The following is a 15334-nucleotide window of genomic DNA, read 5'->3' on the forward strand; positions in this document are numbered from 1 at the left end:
TTCATCCCAGCAGCCAACATTCTTCACCCAGAGAGGCTTGACACATCTCTGCCTTTTCCCCTCTAGTGGTATTTGGATAGGGCTATTGCCTGATTCTTCAGGCCTTTTGCAGGGATGCCTATAATAGTGAATTATCAGTAATTTTGTCCTGGGTTCAGTTTACCTTGGGACATAGTCCTAGAACAGACTGCTGATCTCTAGTCACGGGAGGCCAAACTTGTAACAGCCACAACTGATTTTAAATGAGCCAAGTAGGGACAGTTCAGTTTCCTAAAGGACCAAACAAGCATACCTTAAAAAAGCGTGATATGTTATATAGCACAATGGCCGTAATCCTGATCTACAAACTACAACAAAAATGCTCCCTCTGATCGTCCGGGCCGATTCTTGGGGGGCTCTTGACCAGCGTTAGTGATGTAACTCTTGTCTCTTTTGGTTTCTTGCTAATTTCTTGATATCTTTCCCTCTTCCTCTTCATAGCAAAGTAAGGGTACCCCTCCATAGTGAGAGGCGAGCCAGAAGAAAGGGAAAGGGATGGAAGAGGAGGACCCAGAAGGATCCGGAACTGGCAAGACAGCGAGGAAAGACCCCCATCCCACCCAGGCTGGGAGTGGTGTTGAATTCTGGGAAAGAGCTGTGCCCAAAGTCCAGTATCAGGACACTGTGATCTCCAATGTTCATCGCCAACGCTTCCGGTGTTTCCACTACCAGGAGGCTGATGGGCCCCGAGAAGTTTGCAGCCAGCTTCATAGATTTTGCAACCACTGGCTGAAGCCAGAGAAGCACACCAAGAAGCAGATCTTGGACCAGGTGATCCTGGAGCAGTTTCTGAGCATCCTGCCCCCAGAGATGGAGAGCTGGGTCAGAGGATGCGGGCCAGAGACCAGTTCCCAGGCGGTGGCCCTGGCCGAAGGTTTCCTCCTGAGTCAGGCAGAGGAGAAGAGGCAGGCAGAGCAGGTGAGAGTGCTTCTTCTGGTCCATTCCAGCAGCAACCTTATCCTAAGGCTTCCCCGACAGATATTTATGTGGTGGTGAAAAGTGCCGTCAAGTCACAGCTAACTCATGGGGACCCCCTGGGGCTTTCAAGTCAGAGATTATTGCTATCTCTAGAGAATTCACTAGGCTGGGGCGAGGGAACTCAACCCTGATTCTTGCCGCTGTGGTTGAAGCAGCTCTGCCTGTTGATGCAGGGGTGGGGCATCTGTCTCCTTAGCCGGTTCTTTTCCTTCTCTTACCCGTCTCTCTCACTGCTGTTTCAGATGTGGGGACCCCCCCTGAAGATGGAAGCCAACTCCTGTGAGCCAGAGCGAGTTCTGTCGGAGGAAGAGCAGGGGGCACAGGCCCCGGAGCGTGCTCAGGAGGCTGGCTCACATGGTAAAGACTCCTCGTACCCAGATGGGATTAGGCACCCAGGGAAGTTGCTGGGTCAGGAGGAAAAGGAAATAATTGTGTGCATAACACAGAGTTGACATGCATTTCTCATTTATTTATTTAGTCTGTTTAAAACTTATTAGCTGCCATTTTTCCTTATGGAAGTCAGGTGGCTAACTATATATAAAATACGTAACATAAAATCCATAAAAACCAAAATTGAAAATTGCAGTTTAGGACTGCTACCAAATTAATCAAATGTCGTCCTAAATAACACAGTTTTCAACTGCCTTCTAAAGATCAAAAGTGAGGGGCCAGCTGCACCTCTCTGGGGAGGTTGTTCCACAACCATAGGGCTGCCACTAAGAAGGCCCTTTCTGGTATACCCACCAAACAATCTCCTTTGATTGATGCACAGTCAGGAGGGACTGTGGATGTAGTGGTGGCCCACTCACTTTAGACAGATTTATGAAGGGCAATTCCATTCTTATCCACATTAAAATATTAATAAAATATTAATATCTCACTTTCCTTCCTCTAGACAGGCTAAAGGCAGCTTAAAAGAAAAGGTAGAGAAACTGGGAGCAGCTGTTATCCATGGTGAACAAAGTTCTGGGGCAGCATACCTCTGAAAACCAGTTGCTTGGAGCCAGTAATGGGGGGAATTTGGCTTCTGTGTCCCTGCATAAAAGCTTTCCAGGGGCACCTGGCTGGCCAGTGTGGAGAAGGGGATGCTGGACTAGGGGATGCTGGACTAGGAATGCCAGTTCTCAGCCTGGCACCCCTGGGAGCTTTGTGGGTGGGGCATGGGGTGTCCTGGATTTCTTACTGATGTCTCATCAGGCCATAGAACTGGACGTGGCATGAGCACATCAGCAAATGCTCTGGAAACCCATTGGTATTACCATAGAGTTTCCAAAGTGTAGGCTGATCTGCTGATGCCACATCCAAGTTGTTGGCTGGATGTGATGGCACCACATTGAGTGATGTCATTTCCTCCCCCTCTATTTCTCTCGACAGTCCAGATGCAAGGGCATGAGGGAAGGCCCAGCCAGCAGGAGAACAGTGTGAAAGTCTGAAATGTGTCTGTAGCATTTATAGCCCCCTGAGGCTCATGAGTACCTTGTGCTTCTCTTCCACCTCTCCAGTTTACTAAAAATCATTACAAGTTTTGTTCAGTGTATGTAGGTCAAGGTTTCACATCCCTGGGAATGGGTGTGCTATCAAGGCTGGCCTGCTTTGGTACAGTAATGTCACCAAGCTTAAACCCGGTTTGGTTCAGAGGGCTCTCCAATAACACACACCAAAAAGCACAAGAAAGCTTTATTGAAGAAACCTAACAGGTTTTAAAAGCAATCCATGTTGTTCCAGTAGCAGCTCAAGTACACAAAGCACAAGAAAGATGTCTGTCTACATGCACTTATCCAGTTCTACCTCATAGATGTCAGCTTCTAACTAAATGCAAAGGTGTTCCAGAGCGTACAACAAAGGTCCTTAGGCAACACAGATGGGGCAAGGGAAAAGAACAACAAATGCAAAGGGAAGGATGTATCGTCCTGTCACAGGCTACACTGTGTAGGAAAGCAGGCTGGGTCCTCCTGATCTGACTCCACCAGCCACAGGTCTGTCTCTGGAGAACATTCTGGAGGTGAGCAGATCACCTCCTCCCCTACCAGAATCACCTGGAATGGGAGAGCTAATGACCAGGCTTGGAAGGGGACCGTGGCTAGTAACCATCTGCCTGGAGGGGTGGCGGTACACCTGCTAACAGACCAGAGAAGGGAGGGGAAGTAATTAAGTCAAACTTTCCTCCAAGGATAGCGTCTCTCTTGACTAGTGCATGAAACAGGATTGAAACCAGGAAATAAAAGAAGAAGTCTTAGCTAACATTCTTCCTTCCTCCTTGGTCTCCCTCGCAGGGGGTAAAAAGACATTTAATCATCCTATTTGCAGAGGAGCGGAAATGGCTGCTGCACCTCCAGACAAGGTAGGGGAGATGAGAGCCAGACACCCTGGGTTCTCCCTCGTTTCTAAGGGGGGGGGGTTGTGCTCCTGCAGTTGCTGCTCAGGTGTCCGAGCAAGTGAAACTCTTAATGCCCCTCCCTTTACCCAAGCCAAGCTTTACATCCTGTACCCGCCCAAAGTGCCCCCCCGCCATGATTTCTGAGGAGGGAATCTTTTTTTGGGTTTTAAATGTTTTTGATTTTTCAACACAACACATACAAACATATAAACATAACCAATAGGGTGATTACATTATCTGGGAGCTTACTTTGAGATTACATTTCAATTATTAACTTCTTTAACTTACATCTCTCTATATTCTCATTATATTTTCACACCTGATAATACATTTATTCTTAAACATTTGTTACTTAAATTTTTTATATTTCTGTTCTTCATGGTTTAAAATACATTCTGTTTTTCATAAAATTCAGAAGTTGATCTATTGTGTATTAAACATGTTAAATTTGCCATAGTTGCATATTCTGTTAGTATATTTATCCATTCAGTTAAATCTGGATGTTCCTCTGCTTTCCACTTTATATCACTCTTGCCGCAATCACCATATACTTAAATAGTTCATTGTATCTTTTTGGCATGTTGCTTGGCAAGATATTAACCTGTTTTTTTAATTCAATGCAAAGGGGGTTACCGCTCTTGTATTCTCAGCGATGTATTAAGAGTTTGAAAATGTTATAAAAAATACTGTTCACACTTTCTATGTATTCCCACCGATGTATTAAGAGTTTGAAAACGTTATAAAAAATACTGTTCGCACTTTCTATGTATTCCCACCGATGTATTAAGAGTTTGAAAACGTTATAAAAAATACTGTTCGCACTTTGTTTGGCCCCTTTAGCTGTGAAGACGTCTTCCAACCATTTATAAGCCATGGTATCCAAAAACCCTTTTAAAGCGATGTTTTTTACAACATTTTCAAACTCTTAATACATTGCTGGGAATACAAAGTACGGTAACCCCCAAACTTAAATTTCAATCTTTTTTTGGCATTTCATCATGTATCATTATCCAGTATTTTCTTGCCTTCCTGCAAGTCCACCACATATGACAGAATGTGGTGTGTTCTGTGTTCTGGTTCTGATTCTGGTTTCAATCTGTGTTCTGACAGTTCCAGCATTTCCCATTAAAATCTTTGTTAGCCTTTGCTGTATCTTTAGGCGTAATATACCATCTAAAAACATTATGTACCAATTCTTTCTCAATATTTGGTATTCCATGAACTTAATTTCTTTAGTCCATAAGGTGTCCCACTGATTCATGTTTATACTTCCTCCAGAGTTTTGCATCCATTTTATCATGCAGTCTTTTACGTGCTCTCTTTCAGTTTTAAGTTTAAGGTGCTGGTTTTGTCCTTTAAAGCCTTACATGGTCTGGGACCCTGGTATCTTTGGGACTGCCTCCACTGTACATCCCCCCCAAAGGACATTATGTTCTTCTGATAATAACTTGTTGGTGGTCCCCGGCCCTAAGAGTATGCAGCTGTCCTAAACAAGAGCCAGGGCCTGGTGGAATGCTCTGTGGTACCTGAAAGAGTTCTGCAGGGCCTGTAAGAGCTATTCCACACTAGGCCTATAACTGAGGGCAGCCGCAGGTGGAATTAATGCTGGCCTCCCTACTCTTCCCCCCCTTTTTTCTTTTACAACTGGTGTTAACAGGAGTGTGTGTGCCTGCTTAGCTCTGGTATCTATTATGCTGCAGCAGGCACTGCATTAATTGGGACGCTATCTGTTTTACTAGTCCATGACAATGTATTTTATGGTTTAGTTGTTTTATTTTTGTATATGTATTTGTGATTTTAATGTTGTTGCCTGCCCTGAGCCTGGTCTTGGCAACGAGCGTGGGTTAGAAATCCAATAAATAAATAAATAAACATTTCCCCTGATAAATGTCTTAAGTTGCTGGTGATTAGTCATTCATAAGTCATCTTCTCTCTTAAATATCCACCTTCTTTTGTTATTTGCTCTTTCATTTTTGAAGCCATTTAATGAAGTAATAGCCATGGAATGTCCTTTCTTTAACAGCCAAGTTTTTATTTTCCCTTGTTTATCCATCATATTCTCAAAAGTTATATAATCTGTTTTCATCCGTTGTTTCATCTACTGTTATCACAATATGCATCAACCAGAGCTGTCATTGGTGAAATTGGGGGAGTTATTATGGTTCTGCCATAATAATATTCCAAGCAAGCCATCTCTCAAGATATGTCTTCCATCTTCCTTTTGAATTGTTTTTAATGATTTCTTACTGCACAAATCTGCATTTTCTTACACACCATATTCTCATGTGCACTGTATAAGGGAGTGGATGTGAAGCATTGGAGCTGCATTGAAACTGCTATATTTGTGGCCTTTACTTTTTAAGTTGCTCTGCCTTTCAGAAAATCAGGTTGTTGGTTTAGTATACCACCTGCCATATTTTAAATTATTTTATATAGCAGCCATGTCATGATCTTTAAGGTCGTTGATCTTTCCCTTTTCAGAAGCAACTCAGACCAATCAATAAACTAGCTGAGATGGCATGCTTAAATTTTACCGGAATTCTGACCTACTTCTGCAGTGGAGTGGGATTTGTCCAAATCACTGATTTCTAGTTATTTATTAGGGTATTATCAACCTTAGTCCCCCCACCCCCCGACCAAATGTGTCACGTTTTAACTTTAAACAAATGTTATTTGAATTCCAAATACTGGATTTTCTTTTTAACATGTATGTGAAAATAGCATTTGCTTATTTTTTTTCAAGAGTTTCCCATTTATCTGTTTTATGTCACCAGAGAAAGGTGGTCTTCTGCTGTCCTCCTTCACTGCTTAAAATGTATTCATTCTGCAATTAAATAAAAAAATACATTTAATTTTTTTTTAAATCTGCTTTCCCCCCCAGTCTTTGGCTTCCTTTGCGGACGTGGCCGTATGTTTCACCAAGGCAGAGTGGGCCCTGCTGGATCCAGGCCATAGAGCTCTTTACTGGGAAGTCATGCTGGAGAACTATGGGAGTGTGTCCTCTCTGGGTAAGGATAGATGCCAAAGGTACAAATTGCTTCCGTTGGGAGGATGCATGAATCAAAGTATTAAACAGCAAAATGTGGCTGTGAGGCCTACATGGGTACTCACCCCCACTGGGGACCTCCAGGCGTTGGGGTGTCAGCGAACATGGTGTATGGCATGGCCTGCTGGAGCAACCCAACCTACTTGGTTGGCCCAGTGGCAATTGCAGCCAGTGTTGTGGCCACCATCAGAACCAGGATGGGCCTCATGACCTGAAATGGAGATAAAGGCCTTACTTCTCTTCCTTCCCCCGCCCCCCGAAGCCAGAAATGTAAGAGAGTCTAAGATGGAGACAGACAAAAACCTTGCATCTGAAGAAGGGCTGCAGAGTTTGTCAAGAGGATCTCAAGAGAGTATTTCCTTCTTGAGTGAGCTGGCTGAGAGTGAGTATCCATGTGTATGACAAGGGAATGGACAAGGAGTAGGAGGATTTCTGCTTCACTTATTAGCAACCCTTAGTTTGCTGGAATTATAAAGCCTGCTGGGTGAGGAGGGAGGGGAGGCCTTCTGGGGCCTGGGATCTGGGTAGCTCAGAAGCTCCTTTAGGGGTTACAGTATCCTTAGATATTGGATATTCCAGGGAAATGGGCTGGTAACATGAGACGAGGCCTGATGGATGAGAACCAAGCCCTACCTCCTCTTTCCTAGAGAAGTCAGCTAGATGCCTTTGGGCATTACTTCCCCCCCCCCAACATCTGGCATCCTTTCTAATATCTATGTGGTTTACTTGGCAAGGTCTTGGCTTCTCACTCCTCCCCTCCCAGCAAATGTGTATTTTGGGGAAACTGAAAACCAGCTCACTAGCTCTCCTTACAACTAGAAGGACAGGATATCATTATATCAATTGAAATGTGAAGCGTGGGGGAGGATTCTTTGCTGATTCTTCCATTCAAGTACATATTAGTTTGAGGGAGGGGAGGGATAGGCAGAGAATTTTTGGCCTGGCTTCTTGCATAGTTGCTGATTGGACCTCTTTTTTTTATTCCAGCAGGAGATGCAGAGGAGACACTTTGGGAATTACAGGGGTTCTCTTTGGAAAAAGTGAAAAAAGAAGAGGCTGAAGGAAGCTTCAAGGATGGGGATGGACCACAAAATCAGGGGGGAAGCCATGCAGAGAAGAAAAGGGATGTATGCATTCCTTGCCAAGGAGGAGACTTCCATGAAATTCCAGATCAAGAAGAACAGTCAAGCAAAATAAGAAGGAATGGAGGCCTCCATGCCAAACACTCCAGGGAAAATGAAAATGAAAGTGTGGCCTTTTCAAAGACCTTCAATCAGGGCATGAACATTATTTCCCAGGCACAAATTCCTTCAGGAGAGAAACCATATTGTGACAAGAGCTTCTCACCAAAATCAGATCTTGTTCAACACCAAAGGATTCATTCAGGAAAGAAGCCATTTATCGGCTCAGAAACAGGGGAAACATTCTCTGATGGAAACAAGGAAAATGTACATTTTCCAAAGATCAGTATAATGAAGGCATGTAAATGTTTTTTGTGTGGGGAGAGCTTCAGATGCAGATCACAGCTCCATGTACACCAAAGAACCCACAGAGTGGAAAAGCCTTTTGAATGTTCACAGTGTGGAAAGAAATTCCGTTGGAGTTGCATTCTTCAAGGGCATTTAAGAAACCACCGAGGGGAGAAACCTTTTGAGTGTTCAGTCTGTGGAAAGAAATTCAGTCACCGTGGCAATTTTAGAAAGCATCAAAGAACCCACACCGGGGAGAAACCTTTTGAATGCTTGGAGTGTGGAAAGAAATTCAGTCAGAGTAGCAATCTTCAAAAGCATGAAAGAACCCACACTGGGGAGAAACCTTTTGAATGCTCAGAGTGTGGAAAGAAGTTCAGTTTGAACTCCAGTCTTCAAAAGCATCAAAGAACCCACACTGGGGAGAAACCTTTTGAATGCTCTGAGTGTGGAAAGAAATTCAGTCAGCGTTGCCATCTTCAAGAACATCAAAGAATCCACACTGGGGAGAAACCTTTTGAATGCTCAGAGTGTGGAAAGAAATTCAGTCGGAGTCGCATTCTTCAAGAGCATCTAAGAACGCACACTGGAGAAAAACCTTTTGAATGCTTGGAGTGTGGAAAGAAATTCAGTCAGAGTGGTCATCTTCAACAGCATCAAAGAACCCACACTGGAGAGAAACCTTTTGAATGCTCAGAGTGTGGAAAGAAATTCAGTCGGAGTGACGCTCTTCAGCAGCATCAAAGAACCCACACTGGGATGAAACCTTTTGAATGCTTGGAGTGTGGAAAGAAATTCAGTCAGAGTCGTGGTCTTCAACAGCATCTAAGAACCCACACTGGGAAAAAACTTTTTGAATGCTCAGGGAGTGGAAAGAGATTCAGTCAGAGTGACACTCTTCAACAGCATCAAAGAACCTACACTGGAGAGAAACCTTTTGAATGCTCAGAGTGTGGAAAGAAATTCAGTCAGAGTGACACTCTTCAACAGCATCAAAGAACCCACACTGGGATGAAAGCTTTTGAATGCTTGGAAAGTGGAAAGAAATTCAGTCAGACTCGCAATCTTCAACAGCATCTAAGAACCCACACTGGGGAAAAACTTTTTGAATGCTCAGGGAGTGGAAAGAAAGTCAGTCAGAGTGACACTCTTCAGCAGCATCAAAAAAGCCACACTGGGGAGAAAACGTTTGAATTCTTGGAGGGTGGAAAGAAATTCAATCAGAGTGGCCATCTTCAAAAGCAGGGAAGAACCCACACTGGAGAGAAACCTTTTGAATGCTCAGAGTGTGGAAAGAAGTTCAGTTTGAACTCCAGTCTTCAAAACCATCAAAGAACCTACTCTGGGGAGAAACCTTTTGAATGCTCAGAGTGTGGAAAGAAATTTAGTCAGAGTGGCCATCTTCAAGATCATCAAAGAATCCACACTGGGGAGAAACCTTTTGAATGCTCAGAATGTGGAAAGAAATTTGGTCGGAATTCCATTCTTCAGGAGCATCTAAGAACCCACACTGGAGAGAAACCTTTTGAATGCTCAGAGTGTGGAAAGAAATTCAGTCGGAGTGGCCATTGTCGACAGCATGAAAGAACCCACACTGGAGAGAAACCTTTTGAATGCTCAGAGTGTGGCAAGAAATTCAGTCGAAGTGACACTCTTCATCAGCATGAAAGAACCCACACTGGGAAGAAAGCTTTTGAATGCTTGGAGTGTGGAAAGAAATTCAGTCAGAGTCACAATCTTCAACAGCATCTAAGAACCCACACTGGGGAAAAACTTTTTGAATGCTCAGAAAGTGGAAAGAAATTCAGTCACTCTTCAGCAGCATCAAAAAAGCCACACTGGAGAGAAACCTATTGAGTGCTCAGAGTGTGGAAAGAAATTCTGTTGGTGTGACCATCTTCAACAACATCTAAGAAACCGCACAATGAGAAACCATGTAACTACTTAGCCTGTGAAAAGAGCATTTTGCTTATATCACACATCAAAGTCAACCAGAGTCTACATAGGCTCAGGACCATGCAAACTCTTGGAAAGACTTTATATCTGCACAGAAACCTTACCATAACTACAGAAACAAATAAACAAAAAATTCAAACAGGCAAGAAATGGTGCAAATGCTTGGATTGTTGAAACAGGTGTAGTTATCATTGACACCTCAGTTGGATCTCGTAGCCAGGATGTGCTTTGAGGGTGGAAGGAGATTCAAGACCAGCCCATCTCTGCTTAAGCATTGAGGAATCGTCTCAGGGAGAAACCTCATAAATACTCCCGGTGTGGCAAGACTTTGAGGCATATTATTCAGAGAATCCACGCAGTCATAAAACTTACCCTTGACCACCCTATAGTGAGGTCTGATGAGACTCTTTCTCGATTGCTCAGATGTCAGGGGATCAGGAAGTCATTAAATACAGAGGGACTTCTCTGTGAAACCTGCTATTTATTTATTTATTATTCACACTTACTACCCCACTCTCCCCGGCCAAAAACCAGGCTCAAAGCAACTTACAGAATATAAATATCCAATAAATCAGTAAAAGCATTAAAACAACATTTAAATTAGCCCTAAAAATTATGCAGACATTATCCTAAAGACTTAAGGACATCTGCTGAGCAAACTATTTTGGTTGTCTGCAAAACTAATGACAGCATTTCTGTTTGCCAAATCTTGTGAAGAAATAGAGAGGCTAAGAGTAGCAGGTATCTACAGCCTTCCTGTTACTACTATATAGGACTGTGCATATTGGCTTTACTGAGCTGAAAATAAACCCAAAATAAGCCATTTCAGCTTATTTCAGGTTTATTTTATTCTGAATGCAGAAAAGGGGAATCCTGGCAAAGCTGGATAGCCCCTTCCTGCAATAGCCTGAATAAATATTCGAACTTTTCAGGATTCAGTGATTCCCTAATCTGTGCTGCGGTCCTTCTCCGGGGCTGAGGAAAGCCCACAGCACAAATCTAAGTGAAGCCTCCCACCCACATGGCTTCCCTGGAGTCTGGGGAAGCCATGTGGGGTAGGCTTCATTTAGATCCAGGCTGTCAAGGCTGGCAGCATGTGTTTAACTAAAGCCTCCCTTCTGCATGGCTTCCTGGGACTCCATCAAGATGCATGCTGCCAGTCCTGGGACTCCCGAGAAGGTGGGCAGGGTTGTTTAGATCTGTGCTGCCAAGGCTGGCAGCATGTATTTTTATGAAGCCGCATAGGGGGGCTTCATTAAGATGTATGTTGCCAAGGCTTGATAGCATAGAAGCCCCCCACCCACCTTCCCGGGAGTCCATTGCTTTTGTGTGGAAGTATTCCCCTGGACTGGGGAGAGCTGGTGAAGAGGAGCATCGGCTCCAAATTGCCCCCCCATGTTTTACAGGGTCCTTTTGGCCAGCTGGAAAATGTAATTGGGTGGACCTGGCTGAGAGAAGAAGGTGATTTGGGGGAGGGGTGAGTCCCAAGATGGCTACCAGGCCCAACTCTTAACTTTCCCTCCCCCCTGCCCTCCCTTAGTTAACTTTAACTGCCTACTTGGATCACGGTCTCTGAATGCCCTTTAACAGTCCAAAGGAAAAAGTAAACAACTAATAACTAACTCTCACAGCAGAGGAGCTTGGAGATCATTATCGTCCGGGGAGTTAAGCCGCATAAGGAGGAATTGGTGAGCTCATCTCCCTGGCGAATTCAGCACTTTCCTTCTGCTCTCACTACAAAGAGAAATCAACAGTGGTCGTGTTGGCTTACTCTCAGCAGGCTTACCAGTGCGGTTTGTTCCCTGGAGGAGGTAACGACTGGGTCCCTGGAGAGGAATAAGTGCTGTGATGAGGTTTTGGAGGTCATTTCTCCCCACTGATCCTACTCTGTATAGCCCCCTCTCCCTGAAGGTTACTTTGTCAGACAAGATACCCGGCGTCTTCCCATCTTCATTTACATTCCTTTTGTTTACGCTTTTGCATTTTGGCTCTACCTCCGTGGGGCAGTTTTTATAAATATCTTTTGGACAATCTATAAATTGATGGGATCATTACAATCAATCGATTTGTGGGATTGCAAATCGTGTTGGAACTTTACAAATTATAACTCTTAAATTGCATTGGAACATTACAATTCCTTGGTCAATGGTCTTTCTGTTCAACATGGAGTTTGGTTTGACCTTTCTTCTGTGGATGTCAGCTGTGGGGTTTGCATAACTTTCTGCTACACTAACTTTCGATTCTGGCTCTCAGCCACAGACTCTGTTCTAATCTGCAGTCTTAGATACTACACCATCTGCTGGACATTTGATGGATTACAGGGCCCTTATTTGTAAAACTTTTTTTGCCTTTTCCCATGATACTCATTCTAGTAATATCAGCCTTGTAATATTAAGTAAACTAAGTATTATTAAATTAGGTATCAGTGATTAAGTAAACATATTGACTGATTTCCTTGTTTTCCTTGCAGCATTGTAATACTTTGTTGACCACTTTCTCACTTTTGGTTTGTTGTTTCAAATTGCAAATTTCTGATCATATTAATTCATATTAATTCATACTTGGCTGTTCAATATTTGCTTATAGTGGAGTCTTTGAAGAAATTATTATTTATTATTATCTATAATTGAATTTTTATTTGCAGTGTTTATAGTGTTCTCAAACCACTAGTGCTCTTAGTTATGTAATAGTGTTATGATTGCATACTTCAAGATATATTGGTGGCTTTCCCTATCCTAACCCACTTAACCCTATTTTGCTACACAATTCTACACAATTATGTAAAATTTTACAATTTTACTTAAAGACAATCCGAGAGAATAAAAAGCAAACAGTACACAGACCTGACGGACACATCTGGGAACTACAAGGAAATACCTGAAGAGGAACCAAAAGACATCATCATAGGGAAATCAAAGAATTAGAAAAATAAAAGGACTGCCAAAGTTCCTGAAATGGTCAAGGAAGCACAAGAACTATTCTTACAGACACAAGAATTAATAAAAGAGATAAAAAACTTGCAAGAATCAATACAACAATCAGCAACAACTACAAAATAGCATAACTAGCATTCAAGAGAAGATTGCAGAGAACACAAAAGACATTTCTGAGATCAAACAAAAACAAAAGTCCATCGAAACAGAGCTGGAAGTGCATCACTTAAAACTCGCTCAACGTTCACGATCCCATCTAGATACCAATATTAGGGTTGATGCTCGTGAAGCAAAGTTGAGAGACAAGAACCTCAAACTATGCAAGTTCTTAGAACCATTCGGTAAAGCGGATCTAGAGGGTGACCTGATGGTTTTATTGCAAGAGCAGTATGAATTAGACGAAGATGCCCTAAAGCTTGAAAACTGTTATCGAATTAATTCTGCTTATTCTAGAAGAAACAAGACTCCAAGAGACATTCTGATAAAATTTGTGCACAAAAGAATTACTTCTTCAAATTCAGAGAGATGACCCCTTGGTATATCAAGGCACGGTGATACAAATTCCCTCCAATCTACCCGGTGAAGTGTTGATCAAAAGAAAAGAATTAAACAATCTGAGCATTCCTCATGAGAGAGGAATAAGCTTTTGCTGGTTGGTCCCTTACTCAATAGAAGTGTCTTTATCCAAAGGCAAAAGAATCATTTGTAATCAAACGGAGGCACAAAAATTAATCAACAAAATTCTGTCCACCAACGGTAATTCAAAGAATGGACAAGGTGAGAAAGCAGAAGAGGAGTGCAAAGGCAGAGACAAGGACTCGGAAACTATCGTGTTCAAGTATGCCCTCTTCCAGGTACCCACCAACAAAACCTTCGGCTGCAGAGACACAGGAAAAAGACAAACTTGACCAAGCAGCAGCTCTAGATCCGTAGAAGTATGATGGAAACAATAAACATCTGATCTATTAATATTAACGGTTTAAATTCCCCTTCTAAGAGGAAGAAAATATTCCACAAATAATGTATATTCTCCTAGGACATCATCTGTCTACAAGAAACTCACGTTAAGAAAGATCACAAAAAAATCCTGCATGTTAGAAAGCTGGGAACACCTTACATCTCCTTGGCCAAACAGAAAAAAAGAGGAATAGTAACTTATGTCAATGAAAATGAACTAACAGTTCTCAAGCATAATTCACATGACAATGGGCAATACCAATTTCTCATTATTCAGAAAAGTAATGGAGAACAATTTACCTTAGTAAACATTTATTCATCCAGTACAATGATGGAAATCTTCTTTGACAATCTTTTCAAAGCACTAATTGATTCCAATCAAGGGGAAATTGTACTTCTAGGTGACTTCAACAGTGTACTTAATCCCAACCTAGATAAATCAATTAAAAACAGCAGCAGGAAGCACCCAAGAAATGTATTTTGCTTTATGGAAGAACTTCATTTGGTTGACACATGGAGAATCAAACATTCAAACGTTCGAGATTACACATTTTATTCGAATACACACTACTACTACTCAAGAATTGACATGTGTTGGATTTCTAAGTCTCTGCTAGTTAATCTGGGTCTAGTCTAAATAGCTCCCAAAACATTTTCTGACCATAATCCAATAGAGGTAACCTGGAAACAAGAGGAACTTGGACTCAGGAGATGGAGACTCAATGATTAAATCTTGCAACAAAGGAATGTTGTCACCCAATGTGAAAAAGATTTGAATGAATTCTTCCGTTAAAACAATACTCCTGGAATGTCAAGCAAAGCAAGCAAAGCCTTCGTAAGAGGAACCTTAATTTTTATTAATGCCAGGAATAAAAAAGAAAAGTGGAGAACAAATGAGGAGCTTCAGAAAGAACTCAGAGTCTTACAGACTCACTATCAGAACTTTCATGATAAAGAAACTTTAAAAAATCTAATTTACTAAGCACAAAATCGATGTAATAGAAATGGAAGATCTATGAAACAAAATTAGATATGCCAAACAAAAACACTGTGAAAGAGCCAATAATCTGGGGGAGGTATCTTGCCAACTGTTTAAGAAACACTCAGAAGAATTCTTGGAGCTAAGAAAGATGGGAAGATCTCTAACAAACAAGAAGATATTGAAAAGATATTTTGCAGGACAATGACTCAGCTCAAACTCAACCCCCTTCTGACTATAGATATTACTCTTCCAACACACTTTGACACTGAGAGACACTGTCCTTCAGTGTTACTCCTCTGAAGATGCCTGCCACAGCTGCTGGCGAACGTCAGTAAAGAAAATACCAAGACCACGGTCACACAGCCTGGATAACCTACAAGAACTGATACTGAAAAGACTTTCTTCAAGAAGCTATATGCGAAGGACAATCTTGAAAAAGAGAGTCTCAAAGAATTTATTTTGTGTGCACACCTATCGAAACTCTCTCCTGAAGATTTTGACTCCCTCAACCAGAACATCACAATCCCAGAAATTGTGCATGCGATCAAAGAGCTCAAGACAGACAAAGCACCAGGTCCAGATGGAATAACTCCCAAA

General features: G+C 42.2%; 1 protein-coding gene across 1 annotated transcript; it reads left to right on the top strand.

The window, feature by feature from the left end:
* Positions 1–534: 534 nt before the first annotated feature.
* On the top strand, positions 535–12343 carry LOC130492275 (zinc finger protein OZF-like). The gene is made up of 5 exons (XM_056866110.1): positions 535–732; positions 1260–1374; positions 8058–8714; positions 9195–9464; positions 12336–12343. Exons 1-5 carry the CDS (start codon positions 535–537, stop codon positions 12341–12343), a joined length of 1248 nt encoding a protein of 415 aa, XP_056722088.1.
* The last annotated feature ends 2991 nt before the right edge of the window (positions 12344–15334 follow it).

The sequence above is a fragment of the Euleptes europaea genome, chromosome 1, assembly GCF_029931775.1.
Source record: "Euleptes europaea isolate rEulEur1 chromosome 1, rEulEur1.hap1, whole genome shotgun sequence".
NCBI classification, from domain to species: domain Eukaryota; kingdom Metazoa; phylum Chordata; class Lepidosauria; order Squamata; family Sphaerodactylidae; genus Euleptes; species Euleptes europaea.

Bases quoted from the DNA above. Each gene is read 5' to 3' on its own strand.
- LOC130492275 (XM_056866110.1), top strand. From the start codon at position 535: ATGGAAGAGGAGGACCCAGAAGGATCCGGAACTGGCAAGACAGCGAGG. The intron at 733-1,259 runs GTTTGCAGCCAG...CTGCTGTTTCAG, and splicing joins AGGCTGATGGGCCCCGAGAA to ATGTGGGGACCCCCCCTGAA. The intron at 8,715-9,194 runs GTCGTGGTCTTC...TTGAATGCTCAG, and splicing joins TGGAAAGAAATTCAGTCAGA to AGTGTGGAAAGAAGTTCAGT.